We start from the raw sequence: 16,004 nt of genomic DNA on the forward strand, positions 1-16,004 counted from the left end.
TGTTGGCTGGGCTCCCTGCCTGTGCCATTAAACCCCTCCAACTCATCCAGAACGCCGCAGCCCGTCTGGTGTTCAACCTTCCCAAGTTCTCTCACGTCACCCCGCTCCTCCGCTCTCTCCACTGGCTTCCAGTCGAAGCTCGCATCCGCTACAAGACCATGGTGCTTGCCTACGGAGCTGTGAGGGGAACGGCACCTCCGTACCTTCAGGCTCTGATCAGGCCCTACACTCAAACAAGGGCACTGCGTTCATCCACCTCTGGCCTGCTCGCCTCCCTACCTCTGAGGAAGCACAGTTCCCGCTCAGCCCAGTCAAAACTGTTCGCTGCTCTGGCACCCCAATGGTGGAACAAGCTCCCTCACGACGCCAGGACAGCGGAGTCAATCACCACCTTCCGGAGACACCTGAAACCCCACCTCTTTAAGGAATACCTAGGATAGGATAAAGTAATCATTCTAACCCCCCCCCTTAAAAGATTTAGATGCACTATTGTAAAGTGGTTGTTCCACTGGATATTATAAGGTGAATGCACCAATTTGTAAGTCGCTCTGGATAAGAGCGTCTGCTAAATGACTTAAATGTAAATGTAAATATAGGCCTAAAGACAGTGGCCCGGTCTAGAAACAACCCGTAGTTCTCGAATCAATTCTGTTTCAAAAATGCATTACATCTCATAATGTCTTAATATGCCTACTGAACTTCCACAGAGACATTGTGTCACAATTACTGAATGGTTGCAAGGGTACTGTGTCCGACAGTAAAGCGATTAAATGCCTTGCAGATCACAACCAACAAACACTCAATCTGGTAATTTCAAAATAATGTTTCCGATGATGTTTAACCATTTTGAATGACTGACAAGTATAACATGATTCTCATTCTCCCTTTCATGGCCTGGTTCAGTGCTCTATTCTGTGAGATGATGAAAAATAAGCATTCAATCCCAGACTGCCTTACTGTATAGACTCTACTTGAGGTTTCTCTGGAGAGAAGGTAGGCTATGTTTGTTAGTCCAACTGAGTATCACAGAGGAACTGCCTTCCAACATGTTGTACCCAAAACTCATTAGACCATTTTGACTTCAGATGTGTGTCTATCACAGTCTGCAAAGGCAGCATTACCTTTAGGCTCTCATTTATTGTACTTTATTGTTGGGCTGTGTTAATTTATAGTGCATTCAGAAAGTATTCAGACCTCTTGACTTTTTCCAAATGTTGATACATTACAGCCTTAATCTAAAATTGATTACATTGTTTTGTTTCCTCATCAATCTACACACAAATACCCCATAATGACAAAGCAAAAACAGGAAAACTGAAATATCATATTTATGTAAGTGTCACGGTTGTCGTAAGGATTGGACCAAAATGCAGCGGGAATATGTATACTCATCTTCTTTTTATTTTGAAGAAGGAGAAACAAATAAATATGTATACAAAAAAAAGAACAAAACAAAACAGTCCTGTCAGGTGCACAAACACTAAACAAGGAACAACTACCCACCAAATCCCATAGAAAACACCCCTCTTAAATAGGACCTTCAATTACATTTTACATTTTTTATTTACATTTTAGTCATTTAGCAGACGCTCTTATCCAGAGCGACTTACAAATTGGTGCATTCACCTATAATATCCAGTGGAACAACCACTTTACAATAGTGCATCTAAATCTTTTAAGGGGGGGTTAGAAGGATTACTTTATCCTATCCCAGGTATTCCTTGAAGAGGTGGGGTTTCAGGTGTCTCCGGAAGGTGGTGATTGACTCCGCTGTCCTGGTGTCGTGAGGGAGCTTGTTCCACCATTGGGGTGCCAGAGCAGCGAACAGTTTTGACTGGGCTGAGCGGGAACTGTGCTTCCTCAGAGGTAGGGAGGCGAGCAGGCCAGAGGTGGATGAACGGAGTGCCCTTGTTTGGGTGTAGGGCCTGATCAGAGCCTGAAGGTACGGAGGTGCCGTTCCCCTCACAGCTCCGTAGGCAAGCACCATGGTCTTGTAGCGGATGCGAGCTTCGACTGGAAGCCAGTGGAGAGAGCGGAGGAGCGGGGTGACGTGAGAGAACTTGGGAAGTTTGAACACCAGACGGGCTGCGGCGTTCTGGATGAGTTGTAGGGGTTTAATGGCACAGGCAGGGAGCCCAGCCAACAGCGAGTTGCAATAATCCAGACGGGAGATGACAAGTGCCTGGATTAGGACCTGCGCCGCTTCCTGTGTGAGGCAGGGTCGTACTCTGCGAATGTTGTAGAGCATGAACCTACAGGATCGGGTCACCGCCTTGATGTTGGTGGAGAACGACAGGGTGTTGTCCAGGGTCACGCCAAGGCTCTTAGCACTCTGGGAGGAGGACACAAGGGAGTTGTCAACCGTGATGGCGAGATCATGGAACGGGCAGTCCTTCCCCGGGAGGAAGAGCAGCTCCGTCTTGCCGAGGTTCAGCTTGAGGTGGTGATCCGTCATCCACACTGATATGTCTGCCAGACATGCAGAGATGCGATTCGCCACCTGGTTGTCAGAAGGGGGAAAGGAGAAGATTAATTGTGTGTCATCTGCATAGCAATGATATGAGAGACCATGTGAGGATATGACAGAGCCAAGTGACTTGGTGTATAGCGAGAATAGGAGTGGGCCAAGAACAGAGCCCTGGGGGACACCAGTGGTGAGAGCACGTGGTGCGGAGACAGATTCTCGCCACGCCACCTGGTAGGAGCGACCTGTCAGGTAGGACGCAATCCAAGCGTGCGCGGTGCCGGAGATGCCCAGCTCGGAGAGGGTGGAGAGGAGGATCTGATGGTTCACGGTATCAAAGGCAGCAGATAGGTCTAGAAGGATGAGAGCAGAGGAGAGAGAGTTAGCTTTAGCAGTGCGGAGAGCCTCCGTGACACAGAGAAGAGCAGTCTCAGTTGAATGCCCAGTCTTGAAACCTGACTGATTAGGATCAAGAAGGTCATTCTGAGAGAGATAGCAAGAGAGCTGGCCAAGGACGGCGCGTTCAAGAGTTTTGGAGAGAAAAGAAAGAAGGGATACTGGTCTGTAGTTGTTGACATCGGAGGGATCGAGTGTAGGTTTTTTCAGAAGGGGTGCAACTCTCGCTCTCTTGAAGACGGAAGGGACGTAGCCAGCGGTCAAGGATGCGTTGATGAGCGAGGTGAGGTAGGGGAGAAGGTCTCCGGAAATGGTCTGGAGAAGAGAGGAGGGGATAGGGTCAAGTGGGTAGGTTGTTGGGCGGCCGGCCGTCACAAGACGCGAGATTTCATCTGGAGAGAGAGGGGAGAAAGAGGTCAAAGCACAGGGTAGGGCAGTGTCGTTTGACTTAGCAAACGAGGATCGGATGTCGTCAACCTTCTTTTCAAAATGGTTGACGAAGTCATCCGCAGAGAGGGAGGAGGGGGGAGGGGGAGGAGGATTCAGGAGGGAGGAGAAGGTAGCAAAGAGCTTCCTAGGGTTAGAGGCAGATGCTTGGAGTTTAGAGTGGTAGAAAGTGGCTTTAGCAGCAGAGACAGAAGAGGAAAATGTAGAGAGGAGGGAGTGAAAGGAGGCCAGGTCCGCAGGGAGGCGAGTTTTCCTCCATTTCCGCTCGGCTGCCCGGAGCCCTGTTCTGTGAGCTCGCAGTGAGTCGTCGAGCCACGGAGCAGGAGGGGAGGACCGAGCTGGCCTGGAGGATAGGGGACAGAGGAAATCAAAGGATGCAGAGAGGGAGGAGAGGAGGGTTGAGGAGGCAGAATCAGGAGATAGGTTGGAGAAGGTTTGAGCAGAGGGAAGAGATGATAGGATGGAAGAGGAGAGAGTAGCGGGAGAGAGAGAGCGAAGGTTGGGACGGCGCAATACCATCCGAGTAGGGGGAGAGTGAGAAGTGTTGGATGAGAGCGAGAGGGAAAAGGATACAAGGTAGTGGTCGGAGACTTGGAGGGGAGTTGCAATGAGATTAGTGGAAGAACAGCATCTAGTAAAGATGAGGTCAAGCGTATTGCGTGCCTTGTGAGTAGGGGGGAAAGGTGAGAGGGTGAGGTCGAAAGAGGAGAGGAGTGGAAAGAAGGAGGCAGAGAGGAATGAGTCGAAGGTAGACGTGGGGAGGTTAAAGTCACCCAGAACTGTGAGAGGTGAGCCATCCTCAGGAAAGGAACTTATCAAGGCGTCAAGCTCATTGATGAACTCTCCAAGGGAACCTGGAGGGCGATAAATGATAAGGATGTTAAGCTTGAAAGGGCTGGTAACTGTGACAGCATGGAATTCAAATGAGGAGATAGACAGATGGGTCAGGGGAGAAAGAGAGAATGTCCACTTGGGAGAGATGAGGATTCCAGTGCCACCACCCCGCTGGCTCGATGCTCTAGGGGTATGCGAGAACACGTAGTCAGACGAGGAGAGAGCAGTAGGAGTAGCAGTGTTATCTGTGGTGATCCATGTTTTCGTCAGCGCCAGGAAGTCTAGGGACTGGAGGGTAGCATAGGCTGAGATGAACTCAGCCTTGTTGGCCGCAGACCGGCAGTTCCAGAGGCTGCCGGAGACCTGGAACTCCACGTGGGTCGTGCGCGCTGGGACCACCAGGTTAGAGTGGCAGCGGCCACGCGGTGTGGAGCGTTTGTATGGCCTGTGCAGAGGAGAGAGAACAGGGATAGGCAGACACATAGTAGACAAGCTACAGAAGAGGCTACGCTAATGCAAATGAGATTGGAGTGACAAGTGGACTACACGTCTCGAATGTTCAGGAAGTTAAGCTTACGTTGCAAAAATGTTATTGACTAAAATGATACAGTACTGCTGGCTGGTGGAGTAGGCTAGCTAGCAGTGGCTGCGTTGTTGACTTTGAACGTGTAGCTGGCTAGGTAACCTCGGTAGTTTCAGTACTACACCTTGTCATGATACAAAGCAACTTTGTAGCTAGCTAGCTAACATAACACTAATCAAGACGTTCCTTGTAGTGTATTTAGTTTCAACAATGCTGCTCGTCGGTAATAGTTGGCTAGGTTAGGAAAAATGGCGTCGCGGGGGACGGAAATAGCTGGCTAGCTAACCTCGATGGCTGGCTAGCTAACAATTATCAATTAACAATTATCAAGCTATGACAAAGACAACTAGGTAGCTAGCTAGGTAACACTGCACCAGTCAAATCGTTCCGTTGTAAAGTATTAGTAACTACAGCGCTGCTAGTCGGTAACGGTTGGCTAGCTGGCAGTGGGTTAATGATGACTAGGTGTGTTGAGTAAGTCTGGCGCCGCGTCGCGGCTGGCTAGCACACCTCGATAATACTCAAACTCAAACTACACAATTATCTTAGATACAGAGACAGCAAAGACAACTATGTAGCTGGCTAACTAACACTAACACCACACTAATCAAGTCATTGCGTTGTAATGTAATAGTTTCTGCGGTGCTGCTAGTCGGTAGAAGTTGGCTAGCTAACAGTGATGACTAGCTAGCTAGCAGCTAGCAGTGTTGACTACGTTAGGAGGACGAAGATAGCTAGCCTCGATAATTACTCAGTTACTCTAAACTACACAATTATCTTTGATACAAAGACGGCTATGTAGCTAGCTAAGAAGAATTGCTCAGATCAAACAAATCAAGCCATTGTAATGTAGCGAAGTGTAATATTACCTGTGGAGCGGAGCGTGGTGCGACTAATTAGAAGCAACGAGGAGCAGCTGCTTCCAATTGAAGGTCAACCCCATTAACTAAACATAGAAATAGAAAGACTAGAATGAACATAGAAATATACTAACATAGAACATTAACCACAAGACTGATTTGCCGTAACAAAATAATTGTCAACCCCTACCAAAAATATCCATTAATTACAATCCACATAATAATTCACATTTCCAGTTGCTGCAGGATTATTTTCCTGTTGTAGCAAACTGGCTCAAATTAAAATCCTGCATCTGTATAAGGTACTCTGTACTGGCCTTCCAAAGCAACTCCTAATAAACTCTCAGGTTGATATTGTTGTTTTGTTATTGCCATGTTCTGAGAGTGAATATTTCTCATGGGTTGACTAACAGTATAATGGCAAAGGGAGAGGTAAAGTTAAGCCGCTTGTGGTTTACCACAGACAATCCTCATTGTCAGCATCCCCCCAAATACTCCAGAGTGGGCAGAACTGGAGAAGTCCTACATGAGTCTACATTTGTTTCAGACACAACCACTCATACCAGTCCTTCTTGTTTTTCTAACCTCCTACAAACTGAATAACTGATCTACTTGTTTTGAGCGAGCGATAGAGGGGGACAACACGTGCCTTGGGAAAACACTAATGTTCCACCCAAATAGTTTTTCACAACATTTCCTCTTTGCTACGGTGTCCCTCCTCTAGACCAACTTAGTTGTGAGAAAGTCTGTATCTTTAGAGGAGATAGCAATATGACTGTATAATTTATTGATATTCTCCTAATTAGTGATTAACTGACGGTTCTGAACAGGATTGGGCTAAATGCTCAAATAAAAACCTGAGGTGAAGAACTATCTTTCCCTGCAGTAGAAGTCCATGTGAGAGGAGAGAGCTGTATGATACTAGGAGGACAAGACACCAATAATCTCAAGGGACTCACTAGCAGTTGGGTTTTCTCCTCTCCAGAGCACCAACTGAAACAGACAGAATGAACAGAGCACGAGGACTGTGTTTCACTTTATTACTACTACTGGGGTAACTTTCAACTCAACTTTCAATCCAGATTGCATTGTAGGTACTATGTGGACTTTTGCAGTGTTCTGATGATAATTATGGTCATATTTTTCCTCAGGTGTGTACATGGGAGCAAACCTCCTCAAAGGGAAGTGGTATTCAGTAGAGGGATCCAACTCTTTGTTGAAGGTAGGCTAAAATTAAATCCCTTTTGCATGAATAAAATGTAAATGTATAGGCTAATTGTTATGTACACATTCTCCCACAACGCAGGCCACAATTGGGTCGTTGCACCAATTCGGTGCCTTTTGAGAAGTGTTCAAGTAATTTTAACATTCTGTCATAAAGAGCCACTCAAATCAATTGTCACATGCTTTGCAGACAACAGGTGTGGACTAACAGTGAAATGCTTATTTATGGGTCCATGTCCAACAATGCAGAGTTAAAGCTAAGATAAAACATTTAATAACAAATTGAAAAAGCGACACAAGGAATAAATATACAGTGATTAACAAATAACAATGAGTAAAAAATAACATGGCTAAATACAGGAAGTAGAAAATAACATGGCTATATACAGGGAGTAGAAAATAACATGGCTATATACAGGGAGTAGAAAATAACTGTCACGGGTGTCGTAGGGATTAGACCAAAACGCAGCGGGAACGTGTAAACTCATCTTCTTATTTTATTTAAAAAAGGAAAACAAAAGAAACACGTATACAAAAACAACAAACGACACTAAACAGTCCCGTCAGGTGCACAAACACAAAACAGGAAATAACTACCCACAAATCCCATAGAAAAAACACCCCTCTTAAATAGGACCTTCAATTAGAAGCAACGAGGAGCAGCTGCTTCCAATTGAAGGTCAACCCCATTAACTAAACATAGAAATAGAAAGACTAGAATGAACATAGAAATATACTAACATAGAACATTAACCACAAACCCCGAAACACATAAAACAAACACCCCTCTTACATAAGAACATAGCCCAACAAACCCTGAAACACTCTAAACAAACACCCCCTGCCACGTCCTGACCAAACTACAATAACAAATAACCCCTTTACTGGTCAGGACATGATAGTAAGTATTCAGGCCCTTTACTCAGTGCTTTGTTGAAGCACCTTTGGCAGCGATTACATGCTTGACTCTTCTGGGTATGATGCTAAAAGCTTGGCACACGTGTATTTGGGGAGTTTCTCCCATTCCTCTCTGCAGATCTTCTCAAGCTCTGTCAGGTTGGATGGGGAGTGTCGCTGCACAACTATTTTCAGGTCTCTCCAGAGATGTTCGATCAGGTTCAAGTCTGAACCACTCAAGGGCTCTGGCTGAACCACTCAAGGACATTCAGATTCTTGTCCCGAAGGCACTCCTGCAATGTCTTGGCTGTGTGCTTAGGGTCGTTGTCCTGTTGGAAGGTGAAACTTCGCCCCAGTCTGAGGTCCTGTGCCCTCTGGAGCAAGTTTTCATAAAGTATCTCTCTGTACTTTGCTCCATTCATCTTTCCCTCGATCCTGACTAGTATTCCAGTCCCTGCCTCTGAAAAACATCCTCACAGCATGATGCTGCCACCACCATGCTTCACCATAGGGATGGTGCCAGATTTCCTCCAGACGTGACGCTTGGCATTCAGGCCAAAGAGTTCAATCTTGGGTTCATCAGACCAGAGAATCTTGTTTCTCTGGTCTTTTGACCAGAGAAGGTGCCTTTTGGCCAACTCCAAGCAGGTTGTCATGTGCCTTTTACTGAGGAGTGTTTTCCGTCTGGCCACTCTACCATAAAGGCCTGATTGGTGGAGTGCTGCAAAGATGGTTGTCCTTCTGGACAGTTCTCCCATCTCCACAGAGGAACTCTGAAGCTCTTGGTGGTTCCAAACTTCTTCCATTTAAGAATGATGGAGGCCACTGTGTTCTTGGGGACCTTCAATGCTGCAGAAATGTTTTGGTACCTTTCCCCCAATCTGTGCCTCGACACAATTCTGTCTCGGAGCTCTACGGACAATTCCTTCGACCTTATGGCTTGGTTTTTCCTCTGACATGCACTGTCAACTGTGGGACCTTATACAGACAGGTGTGTGTGTTCCAAATAATTTCCAATCAATTTCATTTACCACAGGTGGACTCCAATCAAGTTGTAGAAACATCTCAAGTATGATCAATGCAAACAGGATGCACCTCAGCTCAATTTCCAGTCTCATAGCAAAGGGTCTGAATACTTATGTAAATAAGGTATTTTTGCCAAAATGTTTAAAAACCTGTTTTCACTTTGTCATTATGGGGTTTTGTGTGTAGACTGATGAGGATATTTTTTTATTTAATCAATTTTACAATAAGGCTGTAACGTAACAAAATGTGGAAAAGTCAAGGGGTCTGAATACTTTCTGAATGCCCTGTACATAGAGGACTGTGAATGACATACCGTGTGTGTGTACAATAGCATGTCCATAGGCAAAATATGTGGATACAGCATAATTGCCCCAAACTTTCTGATTCAGTTTTTCGATGGGTTATTCATTGTCTGTTTTTCTGTCTCATTGAAAATGGTGTCTTGATGAAAATGTGTTGCATCAGTTCAGTATTTCACGCAAGTGTAGTATGTCAGAGGACTGGACTTAGTTATAAAGCATGGGCGGTAGTTAGATTTCCCAGTCACAACAGGGTCGCAAGTTGGTGCAGTTTGAGCACTTTCCATTTAATTAATACACTGGTGGCAATGGTGGGAGAATCCTCGGGCAGTCTCTCAAGATAATGCCACTGTTCTAATCACTACAAGAGTAGCCTATACTGAAACACTCCTGCTGAACCCACAACAGTTCTAGATTGTACTTCCAACAGCCGCATCCCTCTTCCTGAGCTTTATAAAATTATGATAGACTTATTATAATTATTAAAAGTCTAAGTTCATGTTGAGTTAACTGAGGTTTGTTTTTACTCTAGGCTGAACACACCTCTACTGGTATGAAAGAAAGACAAGTAGAAATGGGATTTCAAAATTTCACTTTCGTTTCCACACAACAGACACACCCACAAGTCTACTGAGGAACAGATACACAATACTATCAGGTCAAACTGATCCGTAGGCTCAGCTGGTTGTGGATAAAATCTCCAAGCAATCTTGCTAGGTATGTATAGTTTACTTTAAGTTAATCTTTGAACCATGTTAATTTTATTACGGTCATTGGCTTTAACAATTCAATGTTGCATGATGGTATATGAATATGTTATTACATTGACAGCATGTCCTTCAACTTCGGGATGGTATCTGGAGGGTGTCCTAATTTTTCTGCACCAGTTTTGCATGGTGAGAAACCTTCGTCAAAACCTTTGGCAACAGACCTGTTGAGAGGGGACGGCAGACCTGACTCGAGTAAGATCTGCAAGGAGAATGTGATAAATAGGTGTTGACTATCATGATGTTGGAGTAATTTCTTAAAGGTCCAATGCAGCCGTTTTTATCTCAATATAAAATCATTTCTGTGTAACAATTAAGTACCTTACAGTGAGTGTTTCCAATTAAAATGGTAAAAAAAAAAAAAAAAATTGCTTCTTAGCAAAGAGCAATTTCTCAAGCAAGGATTTTGCTGGGACTGTCTGGGAGTATGGAAGGGAAAACTGAAAACTAGCTGTTATTGGCAGAGAGGTTTAGAACTCTCTTTCTTATTAGTCTTTTAACTAATTTACCGCCTGATGTCACCAGGCAGGCCAAAACTCCATTCCACCCCACTCAATTTCAGGGGGTCTTTTCAAACAGCTCGTACACTAAAAGGGCATTATAATAATTTTCACAATTTCACAGTACTATTCCAACCTTATAGTGTGGAAATATATATAAAACACAGGGAAATCTGCACTGGGCCTTTAATAGCCTAACAGGGAAATCTGCACTGACTGCACTGGGCCTTTAATCATCTATTGTGTGCTGTGAGAGTCATTGCCACTTTCCAGTAGACTACATTTACCTGATAATTCATGATTTTCATTAGTTTGCTCTTACACTATACTCTCTCAACTCTAGGCCTGCCATGGGCAGAAAAGTGCAAAAGTAAGATGGAGTCCCCATGGAGGGATGTTGCATGGACTGAGGAGTGAGTAGGGTATCACAACAATACACTCAAACTTATCTATGTACACCAACTAGGCCTACTAAACAATCCACCATGTAATCATATTTAACTGATAATGACCAATGTTTGCCCAGTCGCAGGGAGACCCTGATGGAGTCTATCAGTTCCTATAAGCCTGGTTCTGAGGCTTTGTCTGAGGCTCGGGTTCTGCTGGTGGGGCCTGTCGGAGCCGGCAAGTCCAGCTTCATCAGCTCTGTTCAGTCAGTCTTCACAGGAAGATTCACTAACCGGGCCATGGTTGGCTCTTCCTCTGCCAGCTTCACCAAAAAGGTAGAGGTAAAAAAAACATAGAAAGTATTTGTGTTTGTTAGAAACTGGGAGTTTTGGGGCTGGTTGATATAGATCAATTACATGCATAAATAAAGATTTAGTTAACTTACAAAAACTATTATTGTTAATCACTCCATATTGTAAACCACACTGTATATCCTTAAACATATAATTCTGTCTGTGTCCTCTATCTCAGCTCCAGTTGTTCAACATCCGTGGGCGGAGTCCAGAGCAGCCTACTGCGCTGGTCCTGTGTGATGTCATGGGTCTGGGAGATGGGGAGACCACTGGACTAACCCTCCATGACACTCTGGCTATCATCAAAGGCCATGCACCCGAGGGACACAAGGTACGTGAGGGAGAACGGACACAGATGCCACCATTGTGTGTTAGAAAGAGTGCAAGTATTGGATGTCGACGTTCCAATTACAGGGGCACAGTGTGTGTAACATTCATATAACTCGGAGTTGAGCAACAGGGGCACAGTGTGTGTAACATTCATATAACTCGGAGTTGAGCAACAGGGCCCACAGCGTGTGTAACCTCTCTAGGCTAGGCGGGACGAATTCGTCCCACCTACGTAACAGCCACTTGCAGCCTGTGGCGCGATTTTCAAAACATTAAAAATCCTATTACTTCAATTTCTCAAACATATGACTATTTTACAGCTATTTAAAGACAAGACTCTCGTTAATCTAACCACACTGTCCGATTTCAAAAAGGCTTTACAACGAAAGCAAAACATTAGATTATGTCAGCAGAGTACCAAGCCAGAAATAATCAGACACCCATTTTTCAAGCCAGCATATAATGTCACCAAAACCCAGAAGACAGCTAAATGCAGCACTCACCTTTGATGATCTTCATCAGATGACAACCCTAGGACATTATGTTATACAATACATGCATGTTTTGTTCAATCAAGTTCATATTTATATAAAAAACAGCTTTTACATTAGCATGTGACGTTCAGAACTAGCATACCCCCGCAAACTTCCGGGGAATTCGCTAACATTTTACTAAATTACTCACGATAAACGTTCACAAAAAGCATAACAATTATTTTAAGAATTATAGATACAGACCTCCTCTATGCACTCGATATGTCCGATTTTAAAATAGCTTTTTGGTGAAAGCACATTTTGCAATATTCTAAGTACATAGCCCAGGCATCACGGGCTCGCTATTTAGACACCCGGCAAGTTTAGCACTCACCATAATCATATTTACTATTATAAAAGTTTCATTACCTTTTGTTGTCTTCGTCAGAATGCACACCCAGGACTGCTACTTCAATAACAAATGTTGGTTTGGTCCAAAATAATCCATCGTTATATCCGAATAGCGGCGTTTTGTTCGATGCGTTCCAGACACTATCCGAAATAGTAAAGAAGTGTCGCGCGCATGGCGCAATTCGTGACAATAAAATTCTAAATATTCCATTACCGTACTTCGAAGCATGTCAACCGCTGTTTAAAATCAATTTTTACGCCATTTTTCTCGTAGAAAAGCGATAATATTCCGACAGGGAATCTCCTTTTCGGCAAACAGAGGAAAAAATCCCAAAGGCGGGGGCGGTCGGGTCACGCGCCTAAGCCCAGTGTCCCTTGATCGGCCACTTGAGAAAGGCGATAATGTGTTTCAGCCTGGGGCTGGAATGACGACATTCTGTTTTTTCCCGGGCTCTGAGCGCCTATGGACGACGTGGGAAGTGTCACGTTAGAGCAGAGATCCTTAGTAAATGATAGAGATGGAAAAGAAGTTCAAGAAATGGTCAGACAGGCCACTTCCTGTAAAGGAATCTCTCAGGTTTTGACCTGCCATTTGAGTTCTGTTATACTCACAGACACCATTCAAACAGTTTTAGAAAATTTAGGGAGTTTTCTATCCATATGTAATAAGTATATGCATATTCTAGTTACTGGGTAGGAGTGGTAACCAGATTAAATCGGGTATGTTTTTTATCCAGCCGTCTCAATACTGCCCCCTAGCCCTAACGTGTGTAACATTCATATAACTCGGTGTTGAGCAACAGGGGCCACAGTGTGTGTAACATTCATATAACTCGGAGTTGAGCAACAGGACCCACAGCGTGTATAACATTCATATAACTCGGAGTTGAGCAACAGGGCTTTTGTTCCAGTTTAGCTCTAACACACCTGATTCAACTAATCACAGTCTGCAATTTAGACCACTAATATGACTCAGGGGAGATAGTGCTGGGTTGGAACATACGCATGCCGGCAGCCTCACAGGATAGGAGTTGCTCACCCCTGATATAAATGTCTCTGTTTAGTAGAGAATATTCCAATACTCTCTCAGCTGGTTGGTTTGAACAACCAAGCTAATGTTCTCATTCATCCTCTACAGTTCAGTCCTGAGCAGCCTGTGAGATCAGAGACTGTGGGCTATGTGAAGAAGCCGTCCCTTAAAGACAAGGTCCACTGTGTCGTCTTTGTGGTGGATGCTTCTAAAGTGTCCAGCTACACCAAAGGCCTGGGCACCACCTTCCAACAGCTCCGAGAACACATCAGTGACCTGGGTGAGCAATACAGGAAGCTTTTTCGCAATGGCAGTAATGGTTGTAGGAATTGTGGTCAATTCTGTCAGTTGACAGTGTGTGAAACAAATGTGTTTTGTAGGTGTGCATCAAGTGGCACTGCTGACACACGTGGACAAGGTGTGTCAGGAAACTGCCCGTGACATCACCCAGGTGTACAACAGTCGGATCGTTCAGCAGACGGTACTCTCAATAATACCCCATATTGACGTGTTAGTCAGCTATTAGAACATCAGCTATTGGAACATCTGACATATAACCACCCTGTATGTACATCCTTGACTGACTTGTGTGTTTGGTTTTACTGTCATGTTGGGGACCAGAAATCCTCACAAGGATAGTATAAAACAAGGAAAAAAAAATTAGTCCCCCCCAAAAAATACTATTTTATGCTTAGGGGTTAGGTTTAGGGTTTCAATTTGGGTTAAGGTTAGAATCAGGGTTAGGGGTAGGTTCAGGGCTAGGGTTACAATTATGGTTAGGATTAGTATCAAGGTTAGGGTTAGGGTTAGGTTAAGGGTTAGATGTTAGGGAAAATAGGATTTTGAATGGGAATCAATTGTTTGGTCCCCACAAGGATAGTAAAACAAATGTGTGTGTCTGTGTATGTGTGTGTAGATGACCAAGGCTGGGGCTCTGCTTGGCATGTCCACCTCCTACATCGTCCCGGTGAAGAACTACTCGTCTGAGCTGGACGTTGATGAGAACACAGACATCCTTCTGCTCAGTGCTGTGGACCACATCCTGCAATACGTGGATCTGTACTTCCAGGACTGTGCAGCAACATACCCTAAACTGTCTCTTTAAAAAGGCTGTGAAATGCTATTTAAAATAAAAATGCATTACATATGTTTTATGACTTGCTTGCACTATTGTTCACTTTTTAATTAGTCCTTAACAGAAGTCTTGCTTTGACTAAAACAAATGTGTAAGAGCCATTTTGAACGGTGTACATGTTGTCTGTCTAGGAATGTTTTAACCTGTTTTGAACAATAGGGCACTCTCACAAGGGGTTATGGGTCACTGGCCACATGTATATAGGTACAACGTGTTAACTCAGCACAGGTGAGCAAGTATGGTTAGCTGCAGCCCAATATAGCGACCGGAGTGGGCGTATGGAAAGCGAATTAGCTAATTGGGCAGAATTGTTTTCACTCAAGACCGTTTTGCGTGGCTGATTGGACAACACGACGAGTTGACAAACTGGTGACGGCAACCAGTGCACCAGGTGTTGAATCCTTGTGCATGTGAATTGAAGTGCTTCCTACTCGGTGTCACGGTCGTGTAGCCGGCGGTAGCTAACGTGGCCATTTTCTTTCTCTCACATGAATTTATTTCAAGAAGGATAGAAGCTTACACAAGTAATAACTAATTTTGATAACCATTAAGATGTCACCTTGATACATACATACAGTCTACTACTCAATGGGGAGGGCATGAACGGCAACAACAAGGGGACAGTGCCGTTTGCTCCCGCTTGACACAATTACTACTGTCTGGCAACTGCGTTGGTAATAAGATACCTAGTAGCCATTATCAAGGTGACAGCTGTACACGCACTCCACGCCCATTCTCAATACTTTTGATCAAAAATAAATAATCATCCGTTTTATAACTGAAAATGTACCATTATTTAATTTGTGCAAAACTAACAGTAAAAAAAACGTCTCAGACATCCCCTGGCTTAAAAACAAAGTCAAAACTATTGCTGTATGGTAGGTCAATGTAAGGTAGTTGCTAGGTGACAAATGGAAGAAAAAAAATACACAGCTCAATGAAAATTGTCTAACCCACATGTCAAACTCATTCCACGGATGGCCGAGTGTCTGCGGGTTTTCTCTCCTCCCTTGTACTTGATTGATGAATTAAGTTCATTCATTTGTAAAAAACTCCCCTCACCTGGTTGTCTAGGTCTTAATTGAAAGGAAAAACCAAAAACCCACAGACACTGAGCCCTCGATGGAATGAGTTTGACACCCCTGGTCTAACCTATAGCAAAGAGCTTTCGACTCACCCACTCCTTTCCACACGCCCATTACTTTCCTTTCAACACACCCACTTACCCATACTCCGGTCGCCATATCGGGATGCAACTGCCCCCTTCTCCAGGTGAGGGACACGTTTAATGGGGGCAGGGCTGCTCTTCCTGTCTATGGTGGCCATAAGGCCTTTGTGGAGGTAAACGAGGAGGCCATCACCGGCATGTGACCGTAGAGATACTAGTACATTTACATTGTAGTAATTTAGCTGACACTCTTATCCAGAGCGACTTACAGATCATCGTGCATTCATCGTAAGATAGCTAGGTGGGACAACCACATGTCACAGTCATAGTAAGTACTTTTTTCCTCAATAAAGTAGCTATCAGCAAAGTCAGAGCTAGTAAGGGAGTGGGGAAAGCCAGGTGTGAGTGTTGGTTCACAAA

At 44.4% G+C, this 16,004-nt stretch overlaps 1 protein-coding gene across 5 annotated transcripts; it reads left to right on the top strand.

Annotated features, from left to right (window-relative positions):
- Positions 1-6,329: 6,329 nt before the first annotated feature.
- ifi44g (interferon induced protein 44g) lies at positions 6,330-14,432 on the top strand. Of its 5 annotated transcripts, none has more exons than XM_014149376.2 (10): positions 6,330-6,638; positions 6,736-6,806; positions 9,563-9,747; positions 9,862-9,926; positions 10,641-10,710; positions 10,824-11,025; positions 11,216-11,368; positions 13,390-13,561; positions 13,662-13,762; positions 14,198-14,432. In XM_014149376.2, the coding sequence occupies exons 4-10, from the start codon at positions 9,863-9,865 to the stop codon at positions 14,384-14,386; spliced, it is 951 nt and encodes a 316-aa protein (XP_014004851.1). In that variant the 5' UTR covers positions 6,330-6,638; positions 6,736-6,806; positions 9,563-9,747; position 9,862; the 3' UTR covers positions 14,387-14,432. The 5 variants fall into 5 exon arrangements, with proteins under 5 accessions (XP_014004851.1, XP_014004849.1, XP_045553255.1 ...); XM_014149374.2 differs by having other exon boundaries at positions 6,332-6,638; positions 9,862-9,992; XM_045697299.1 differs by having other exon boundaries at positions 6,332-6,638; positions 9,644-9,747; positions 9,862-9,992.
- The last annotated feature ends 1,572 nt before the right edge of the window (positions 14,433-16,004 follow it).

Source organism: Salmo salar, chromosome ssa16 (genome assembly GCF_905237065.1).
Source record: "Salmo salar chromosome ssa16, Ssal_v3.1, whole genome shotgun sequence".
Taxonomy (NCBI): Eukaryota; Metazoa; Chordata; class Actinopteri; order Salmoniformes; family Salmonidae; genus Salmo; species Salmo salar.